Source organism: Babylonia areolata, chromosome 11 (assembly GCF_041734735.1).
Source record: "Babylonia areolata isolate BAREFJ2019XMU chromosome 11, ASM4173473v1, whole genome shotgun sequence".
Classification (NCBI taxonomy): domain Eukaryota; kingdom Metazoa; phylum Mollusca; class Gastropoda; order Neogastropoda; family Buccinidae; genus Babylonia; species Babylonia areolata.
Window position 1 is genome coordinate 34,781,638 of NC_134886.1, and position 10,989 is coordinate 34,792,626.

Genomic DNA, 10,989 nt, shown 5'->3' on the forward strand with positions numbered 1-10,989 from the left:
ACACAGAGCAGTGCCCCTGCAGAACAGGCAGCCAGACAACAGAACATCTGCTGCAGTCCTGCCCACTCCACCAAGCGCTCCGAGAGAAAACCTGGCCTGACCCAATACCAGCAGCCCGGAAGCTCTACGGAGGACTGGAGGACCTGCGATGTACTGCCGCCTTTGTCGAGGAGACGGGAGAATCCATCTGATAAATGACGGACGAGACAACAACCCAGCATGTACCATGACCAGGACTTGAACTTAGGACCCTCACACTGAAAGTCACCAGTGACAAGAAACAGAATCACAACATTCTTCCTTATGCTACATTTCTACACAAGAAAGATGTGAACAGAATCACAATATTTTATTTTCTCTCTTGCAGTTTCCACCAGATAGCAGCAGGAAGACAATAATGATGATAGTGATAATAATGATATTACTATACTACTTGTATGATAGTCAGCCTTGTCTGACTATGACCACCAGAAGTGCAGATCTTCTACTTGCGTATACACACATAGGGGGTTCAGGCACAAGCAGGTCTGCACATGTTGACCTGGGAGATCGGAAAAATCTCCACCCTTTACCCACCAGGCGCCGTTACTGAGATTCGAGCCTGGGACCCTCAGACTTAAGTCCAATGCTTTAACCATTAAGCTGTTCCGCCCATCGGTGCAGGATCGAATCCCACAGTTACCAGAATTTTCTTCCCCCTCATCAGACCTTGAGTTGTGGTCTGGACCCTTGTCGTTTAGATGAGACAATAAACCGAGGCTGCATGTGCTGCATCCACTTACTTTGCGCATGTACAAGAACCCACAGCAACTGAAGGGTTGTCCCTGGTAAAATTCTGAAGGAAACATCCACTTTAATAACATGTGTGAGCATGCATGTGACTGAAATTTGACTGAATGACACAAAAAACTAATGTTTCAGTTTCTCAAGAAGGAATCACTGCGTTCAGAAAAATCCATATACGCTACACCACATCTGCTAGGCAGATGCCTGACCAGCAGCAAAACCCAACATGCTTAGTCAGGCCTTGAGTGTATGTATATATATATATGTGTGTGTGTGTGTGTGTGTGTGTGTGTATTTATCAGAGTGGATTTCTTCGACAGAATTTAGCTAGAGGACAACCCTCTCGTTGCCATGAGTTGTTTTTTTTTTTCAGTGTGCCAAGTGTGTGCTGTACACGGGACCTCAGTTTATTGTCGTATCTGAACGACTAGATGCCCAGTTTGATTTTCCAGTCAAACGTGGCAGAAAGGGCAAAAGTGGGATTTGAACCCAGACCCTTCACGGACTCTGTATTGGCAAATGAGCGTCTCAACCATTCTGTCACATTCCTCACCAACAAATGATGAGTGCTTGAAGGCAGCTGTCAGTTGGCTCAACCCATGCAGACAGCCTGATTTGGAAATGACTCTGTGTTTGTAAAGTGCTTAGAGTTAACTCTTTCCATACGAACGGCGAAAGAGACAACGTTAACAGCGTTTCACCCCAATTACCATCATCAAAATATTGCAAGCAGAAAGCTCTTATACTGAAGACGTGAATGTTGACAAAGAATACCACAATTCTGATGACGGAAGCTGAAGGTTGGGTCATTCAGACACCCACTGGACATCCGAGAGGTCTGTGCAGAGGAGAAGAGAGGACTGGCCGTACTGAGTGAGTTAATGGTTACACAATGGTTAGTGATAATTATGTATCTGACAATCTGATTAAAAAAAAAAAATTAAAGAAGCAAAGTAAAAGAAAAAGAAGAAAAAAAAAAAGAAAAGAAGAGAAACCCTTCCAGAAAGGAAAATAAAATAGGAGAGAGAATTTTGTCACAAGTTGTACACATTTCTATCATCTCAGTATTTATTAACATATGCAACATTCTTCCCACACACTTTGTGTGCAAACACTTTCACCCACACACATTCTACTTATAAAACACAGACAGACATAATTAGACCTTGAGATTTCTCCACATGATGACATCACAATATGTCAGAAGTGATCCATCCAAAATCCTCCTTTCCCTTACCCCACACACTCTGAACAGGAATTTTCAATACCCATGACAACTTTCTTTCTGAATAGTGACATTTCTGGCTTGAGATTTTGGCCATGCAAGACTATTTTCCTGTGTTTTTCTGTATTTGTAGGCTCCATCTCCCACATTCACTGTATCTACAAGTGGGTTTTTATGTGTATGACAATTTTGACCATGTAGGCAGCCATACTCTGTTTCTGGGGGCGTGCATGCTGGGTATGTTCTTGTTTCCACAGCCTACTGAATGATGGAAATGCAGGATTTTTAACATGTGTATTTGATCTTCTGCATGCATATACACACAAAGGGGGTTCAAGCACCAGCAGGCCTGCACATTTGTTGACCCGGAATACTGGAAAAATTCTCCAACATTAACTCACCTTTTTCTTCTGCGTTCACTCGTATGCACACAAGTTGGCTTTTACGTGTATGACCGATTTTACCTCGCCATGTAGGCAGCCATACTCCGTTTTCGGGGTGTGCATGCTGGGTATGTTCTTGTTTCCATAACCCACCAAACGCTGACATGGATTACAGGATCTTTAACGTGCGTATTTGATCTTCTGCTTGCATATACACACGAAGGGGGTTCAGGCACTAGCAGGTCTGCACATATGTTGACCTGGGAGATTGTAAAAATCTCCACCCTTTACCCACCAGGCGCCGTCACCGTGATTCGAACCCGGGACCCTCAGATTGACAGTCCAACGCTTTAACCACTCGGCTATTGCGCCCGTCAATTAACTCACCAAGTACTATGACTGGGATCCAAGCCCAGGATCCTCAGACTGACAGTACAACACTTTAACTCTCTCCATACGAACGGCGAAAGAGACGATGTTAACAGCGTTTCAGCCCAATTATCACCATCAAAATATTGCAAGCGGAAGGCTCTTATACTGAAGAGGTGAATGTTGACAAAGAATACCACAATTCTGACGACGGAAGCTAAAGGTTGGGTCATTCAGACACCCACTGGACATCCGAGGGGTCTGTGTAGAGGAGAAGAGAGGACTGGCCGTACTGAGTGAGTTAACCACTCAGCCGTGCGTGCACTGTCCCGGGGCCACAGAGAAATTTCAATGGCCTCTAACCCAAGACTTGTGGATGTATGGTTGAGTGTAGCTGGTCATGTTCAGGTGTGGCTGTGTGTAAACAGGTCATCGTCAGTGCATTGTGTCTAAATTTACCAAGAGAAATGTGCAAAACAAATGCCATTCATCATCATTATCATTAAGAGTTCTTTCCTAGCTTGTGACGTTTGTGGCCTGTCTAGGAGGAGGAGAAAATATTGTTTTGTCCCGTCACACAATCTGGTGATTGTAGACATTTTGCTGAAGTACCAGTTTTCATGTCTGAATGCTATCATCTAAAAACTAGGGAGGGGGTGGGGGTGGGCAGGGGGGTAAATGGTGAGTCGAGGGAAACAGGACAGATGAAGGTGGAATTAAAGGTGAATATCTGAAAAAAAATTTTCATTTCAGTTTCTGAAGGTGGCGTCACTGCGTTCGGACAAAATCCATATACACTACACCACATCTGCTGGGCAGACGCCTGACCAGTAGCATCGCCCAACGTGCTTTGTCAGGCTTTGAGTGCATGCATATATATATATATATGTAAGAAAAGGTGGGAGTGGGAAACAAACCCAACAAACCCAGAACCTCATGGACACTGTATTGGCAGATGAGCATCTTATCCATTCTGCCACCTTCCTTCCTTCCTCTGAAATAAATAGAAGTAGTATTACTGAAAATGACTGACTGTGGCTAGAGCGTCCTGCCTGACAGCACAATGTCCCTGTGCCACAGGTGTTCACACAGAGTGTTCAATACAGGAATCACATCCCCTAGCCCTTCGCCCGAGCTCTCCGCCTGCTGCGAGTTCTGCACATTCCGAATCCGCAGCACGGGAATCTGCCAGTGGCTCTCAAGGTCGCGGATGTCTCTCTGTGTCACTTCGCTGTGAGCGTGAAGATCAAATCTTGTTTGTGGTTAAGAAGTTGTTGCAATTCCTTAAAGAGGGGCTTTCCTTCTTCTGGCATAAAAAACTTCTGGACACAACCACCCCCCCCCCCCCACCCCTGCCCCCCTCTCCCCCCCAACCCCATTGATCATCAAGCACTTCACAGACAGCCTGAACTCTTTCTCTGTGCAAGTTACAGCGGCTTCCATTACCACAAAGAATCAAGTTTCAGATATTTTGAAAACACACACACACACACACACACACACACACAAACACACAGAAATACACATGGAACAAATAGATGTGGATCCATAGAATACAAGTATGGAAAGGATTGCTTTATCATGTAATAATCATATTCTCTGCCGGAGTCTGCAACTAGTGGGTCACGGTTAAGTATGTGTAATTAAAATTCTATTATCATTATTACTATTATCACCATTATCATTATTATCATGATGATCAACAAGCCAAACTGAATCAGGTCTTCTTCTTCTTCTGCGTTCGTGGGCTGCAACTCCCACGTTCACTCGTATGTACACGAGTGGGCTTTTACGTGTATGACCGTTTTTACTCCGTCATGTAGGCAGCCATACTCCGTTTTCGGGAGTGTGCATGCTGGGTATGTTCTTGTTTTCATAACCCACCGAACGCTGACATGGATTACAGGATTTTTAACGTGCGTATTTGATCTTCTGCTTGCGTATACACACGAAGGGGGTTCAGGCACTAGCAGGTCTGCACATATGTTGACCTGGGAGATCAGAAAAATCTCCACCCTTTACCCACCAGGCGCCGTTACCACCAAGATTCGAACCCGGGACCCTCAGATTGAAAGTCCAACGCTTTAACCACTCGGCTGTTGCGCCCGTCGAATCAGGTCATGTCAAGGATACTTGGTGCCCAGGATGATTTTGCTGATGCCATCCCCAGGATTGGTCAGGCGAGTAAAATGCTGCGGGATTTCATCAAAACTCCCCTTGTCTACAAAGGAGAACAGGAACATCATGGCATCAACCCCGTCCTGACAGGCCTGCAAAAGAAAACTTTTTTTGTTTCATTTCTGATTTCAACTAAAAAAAAAAAATTATAAAAAATCATTCAAGCTAACGAGAGCCAAACAGAAATGCATATATATATATATATGTATATATATATATATATATGTATATATATATATATATATATATCTATATCTATATATGTATGTATGTATGTATGTATACACACACACACATTTATATATACATACATACATATATATATACATATATATATATATATATATATATATAATCTTGGTCAATCCCAAGTTTTTTAAGAACTGGACACCGCACCATGACCTGTTGGGCTCATCGGATGAAGCATGTTATGCAATTATAGAATAAATATTAAATAACCACCCACCTCAAACACAAATACAGTTTTAAAAGTTAGAGAATTAACCAAGTCTTTTTTTCTGGTGCGTTCTCCATTCCATTATGTAAATACAAAGACATCTGGGCCTGGATTTGACATTTATTCTATATATATATATATATATATATATATATATATATATATGTGTGTGTGTGTGTGTGTGTGTGTGTATGTATGTATGTATGTATATATATATATATATATATATAGAGAGAGAGAGAGAGAGAGAGAGAGAGAGAGCTGAACACAGAGAGAGACAGCTCAACAGGTTTTTTATTAAAGTCCTTTTACTGAACAATAACCTTCAAAATAAATGAGACACAACATACAAAAGAAGTCTGAGTGTTCTGCATGTTCAGGGATGGGGGGAGTGAAAACCCTCTCTGTGTGCTTTCATACTGAGGACTGTTTTTCTTCTTTAATTTGTATTTATATTTCTTTTTATCACAGCAGATTTCTCTGTGTGAAATTCGGGCTGCTCTCCCCAGGGAGAGCGTGTTGCTATAATAAAGCGGCACCTTTTAAAAAAAAAAAAAAAAAAAAAAAAAAATTTTCCTGCGTGCAGTTTTATTTGCTTTTCCTATCGAAGTGGATTTTTCTACAGAATTTTGCCAGGAACAACACTTTTGTTGCCATGGGTTCTTTTATGTGCGCTAAGTGCACGCTGCACACAGGACCTCGGTTTATCGTCTCATCCGAATGACTAGCGCCCAGACCACCACTCAAGGTCTAGTGGAGGGGGAGAAAATATCGGCGGCTGAGCCATGGTTTGAACCAGCGTGCTCAGATTCTCTCGCTTCCTAGGTGGACGCGTCACCTCAAGGCCATCACTCCATGGGTTTTTTATGCTCTTGTGTTTATGAGCAATTCCATGAACCTGTTTACATGCCTGCGTTATTATGTGCCTAGAAAGGGTTGGCAACGGGTGAAAAATGAAATGCAAAAAAAAATGTCAGGGTTACTGTACTGTAGCACTGACCAGTTATTTGGACACAATCAGATATATGATGGAGCAGCCACACTACAGTGATGTATTGTGTCTTCAACCAAGGTAAAGTCAGGATGCAAAAACACTAAGAAAATAAGACATTTTATGTGCATGCATGTGTGTGTGTGTATGCATGCGTGTATGTGTGTGTGTATGTGTGTGCGCACGTGCATGTGTGTGTGTGTATGTGCATGTGTGTGTGTGTGTGCATGTGTGTGTGTGTGTGTGTGTGTGTGTGTGTGTGTGTGTATGTGTGTGAGTGTGTGTGTGTGTATGCATGTATGTGTGTGTATGTCTGTGTGCATGTGTGTACGTGCATGTGTGTGTGCGTGTGTGTGTGTGTGTGTGTGCATGCATATGCATGTGTGGGGTGGGGCGTGGGGGGCACACAAATCAGTCTTCAGCTGACTACAAAGACCTTTTTTTTGTAATAGTAAAAAAAAAAAAAAAAAAAAAAAAAAAAAATCATGACATTCTCAACCCCACTAAACAACTGGCTGCAATCTGGCACTGCCAGCTCACAGGTAAGATGTGGTCGTATCGCTTCAGTGCCGTCTCTCCAGCATCAAAGAGCTGGATGTTGAAGAGGACAGTTTTCCCAAGGTGCTTGATCTTCCCTGGCCAGAACACATGGCTTGTCTGCAGACCTGCACATGGAAAAGAAGCCTGTCTTGTGTTTGTATTTATTCTCTTCCTCCTCTGACCAAAGGTGCAAACTGTGTTATCATCTCTCTCAGCTCTTTGTACATACTGAGTATGTTATTTTCTTAGATAAACTAATAGATGCAGATATATGAAGCAGAAAAAAAAAATTGTATAAGACCATGGTTTTTATGACGTAGTTTATGTAGTGGTTTAGATTTAAATTATTTTAAGTAATATCATTGAGAGACCGGGGATATGAACATTTCGTACACATATATGTTTCTAAAGGATGCTGTATGTGTACACATACATATATACATACATGCATACATATATGCATACATACCTGTGTGATTAATTTGTTATCTGGTCACATCCTTTTGCCATATTATCGTGTATTTTAATGTAAAATTCATTATGACATAAATTTTTTTATACCATGTCTTCTTCTGTTTTTTGTGGGAGTCTTTGGAAATCAGGATAAGTCTATTCTTACACATGTACAGGAAATGTCTGGCAAATGTTTGCATTTTGTTTAACCCCTTAACTGCTGAAACTTGGTTAATGGGTACAACAGTCAAGTGGTTAAAGACATGGACTTTCAATCTGATGGTCCTGGGTCTGAATCCTGGTCATGGCATCTGGTGGATTAAGGGTGTCAATTTGTTAGTGCCTAAACCCCTTTCTTGTGTATATGCATGCAGAAGATCAAATATGCACGTTAAAGATCCTGTGATCCATGTCAGTGTTTGGTGGGTTTTAAAAACAAGAACATACCAGGCAAGCACCCCCCCTCCTCCAAGTCTGTTGGCTGAATGTCAAAGACTGGGTCTCTGCAAATGGTTTTCCTGTCCATTCCGCAATCGTGTCAGTTCATCGGGGTTTTTTTTCTGTCTCCCTCCCTCAACAGTTCCTTGGAGGATTGTTTTAGCAAGGTCATTGGATCTTGTTATGTGGTTATATACCAGTGTAGATTCCTTAACTGATGTCAGCAGATCGTCATAAGATCCAATGTGCTGCTTGATGATTTGGCTCACTCGTTTACTGGTGATGTGATCAGTGTATCTGATGTTTATTATCTTGCAATAACACCTCATCTCCATCACTTGAATTCTTCTTTCCAAATCCACTGTGAGGGTCTGTGAGTTGGAAGAGTTCCAGTTACACACACACTCACACATATGCTCAAACACACTTGCACACACATACACACACATATAAGCACACACACACACACGCACAAAGGACTGGACACTCATAAACACACACACACACACACACACACACACTCATACATACACACACACTCACACACACACACTCTCTCACACATGCAAAAGCAAACACACACACTCCCCCTCTCTCTCTCACATCATAAGTAAACACAACAATTTCCAGAACTCACCCAAACATTTCACAGAGGTTAATATAACAGAAACACACAATGTGGAAGTGAATGCCACAGAAACACGCACACTACTCTAAGTCTAACCTGGCGTTTCGTTGTGGGACAGAGGCACGTCGTTGCCTGTCAGTTTGGCCACAGTGCTGGTCTTCCCCACCCCTGTCTTGCCCACCAGCATCACTTTATAGCTCACCTCTTCAATGTTCATGTGGCTGGGCACTGGTGGACCTTCCAGTAACCCTGCACAGACATGTCCACTTGCATTGATACATGTTTTTGTATGTATATGATTGTGTGTGTGTGTGTGTGTGTGTGTGTGTGTGCGTGTGTGTGTGTTGGGAGAGTGTGTGTGTGTGTGTGTGCGCGCACGTGTATGTTTATGTTGGGAGAGAGAGAGGGGGGATTGGGGGGGAGGGGGTGGGGGGGGGGGGGGGGGGGGAGGGGGAGAGAGAATGAATGAATGTTTAATGCATTTCGGCCATGGGCATATATATATATTATATATATTGGGAGTTTGGGGGAGGGTTGATGAACAAGAGAGAGAGAGAGAGAGAGAGAGAGAGAGAGTGTGTATGTATGTGTGTGTGTTTGTGTGTGTGTGTGTGTGTGTGTGTGTGTGTGTGTGTGTGTGTGTGTGTGTGTGTGTGAGTGTGTGTGTGTGTGTGTGTGTGTGTGTGTGTGTGTGTGTGTGTGTGTGTGTGTGTGTGTGTGTGAGTGTGTGAGTGTGTGTGTGTATGATGACTTGACTTAACTCGACTCAACTAGACACTACTTCAATTGTTGTCATGAAACCAAAAAGGATCAATAGACACAGCATATAAATAAAAGGAACAAAGAAATAGTCGTCACCTACGATGCATGCACTAAAGTACATGTTTGGCAAGTGTCATGTTTTTTGACACTCTTCACAATCCAATAAGTCACTTGGTTTCAGGTTATTGTCTTGTATCTTTCAATTGATCACATCTAATAGTTGAGTAGATTGTGTGTGTGTGTGTGTGTGTGTGTGTGTGTGTGTGTGTGTGTGTGTGTGTGTGTGTGTGTGTGTGTGTGTGTGTGTGTGTGTGTGTGTGCATGTGTGTGAGTGTGTTTGTGCATGCACACATGCACGCTCACATACATCTGTGTTTCATAGATGGAATTTTGTGTGCATGCCCTTGTGTTTTAGATACACTGAGCAATGTTTTACTTCTATGTTGGTTACTATTTACCATATTTTAAATCTTTTTATCTTCTTTGTGTCCTTCTAAACTGTATAGTGCTCTGTAGTTAAGTGTTAAAAAATATTCTTTAAAAATGATAATAATAAATGATATTCTCACATACACATAAATAAAATGGACATTTAGATATAATGAGATATTGAGATACAGACACTTCCTACCTGGGAGAAGTGTGCATCAGTCTACATTATTATAGTTGTATTTCTATTACTATCATACATGTACACTGAAACAGATAATGAGATAAGATACTCCTCTACAGATCACAATACACATTCAAGTATTCAAAAACACTTTTTTTTAAACATAAATCTGACAACAATAACAACAACAACAAGAATGTGACATTAACTGTCCTTGGCAAATAAGTAATCTTGAATAGAACCTGCAGGTATTGCATGCATGGTTCTTAATCAGTCTAATTGTGTGTGTGTGTGTGTGTGTGTGTGTGTGTGTGTGTGTGTGTGTGTGTGTGTGTGTGTGTGTGTGTGAGTGTGTGTGAGTACACGTGCGCACGCACGCTCACACAATCGCATGTGTGTGTGTGTATGTATGTATGTGTGTGTGTGTGTGTGTGTTGTTGTTGTTGTCTTCAGTTTAACGTCTTTCCACTTGAAGTGATATTGGACGGAAAAAAAAAAATGTGTGTGTGTGTGTGTGTGTGTGTGTGTGTGTGAGTATGCGTGCGCACGCACGCGCACACAATCACATGTGTACGTGTATGTGTATGAGTGTGTGTGTGTGTGTGTGTGTGTGTGTGTGTGTGTGTGTGTCTGTGTGTGTGTAATCATGATTGATTGTGGTAAATGGGGTGACAGAAATGTAAGTCTACATGATCATACCTTAAGAACATTAAATGCACTGTGGAACGTGTGTTGATAGTCATGGGCACAGTGAAGCATGCACTACCACAATGACCACTTACCAAACTGCCTGAAACGAGTACCATTACGATGAAGGAGGCAGTTCAGTAGCTGGCTGCCCTCGTTTGATCTCAGCCACTCCAAATCTAGAAGAGATCCTGGTACCAACATTGCAAATTTTTCTAACGACTACAGGGCTAGCAATTTGAGTGCTTTCCCTTCCCTTTTCCGATAGGTTGAGAGCGAAGTTACGCCCCCTGTAGCAGACGACGCGAACAAATCAGTTCATGCGTTGGTGCAAGTACTGAAAGTACACAGTGTGTTCAGTGACAATGACAGAACAAGAAACTGTTGTTAATATGGTTACGATGTAAAATCATTGAATTATTTGTATAGCCTGTAGAGTGTCAGACTTTTTTCTGTCAGTCTGACCCGACCTTGACCCT

At 42.2% G+C, this 10,989-nt stretch overlaps 1 protein-coding gene across 1 annotated transcript; it reads right to left on the reverse strand.

The window, feature by feature from the left end:
* Nucleotides 1–1,193: 1,193 nt before the first annotated feature.
* On the reverse strand, nucleotides 1,194–10,747 carry LOC143287380 (ciliogenesis and planar polarity effector 2-like). The gene is made up of 5 exons (XM_076595351.1): nucleotides 10,606–10,747; nucleotides 8,545–8,697; nucleotides 6,930–7,054; nucleotides 4,897–5,033; nucleotides 1,194–4,015 (listed from the first exon to the last, which is right to left on the reverse strand). The coding sequence occupies exons 1-5, from the start codon at nucleotides 10,712–10,714 to the stop codon at nucleotides 3,802–3,804; spliced, it is 738 nt and encodes a 245-aa protein (XP_076451466.1). The 5' UTR covers nucleotides 10,715–10,747; the 3' UTR covers nucleotides 1,194–3,801.
* Nucleotides 10,748–10,989: the final 242 nt, after the last annotated feature.

Bases quoted from the DNA above. Each gene is read 5' to 3' on its own strand.
- LOC143287380 (XM_076595351.1), bottom strand. From the start codon at position 10,714: ATGTTGGTACCAGGATCTCTTCTAGATTTGGAGTGGCTGAGATCAAAC. The intron at 7,055-8,544 runs GTTAGACTTAGA...TTCCATGTGCAG, and splicing joins GTCCCACAACGAAACGCCAG to GTCTGCAGACAAGCCATGTG. The intron at 4,016-4,896 runs GTATCCTTGACA...ACCACAAACAAG, and splicing joins AAAATCATCCTGGGCACCAA to ATTTGATCTTCACGCTCACA.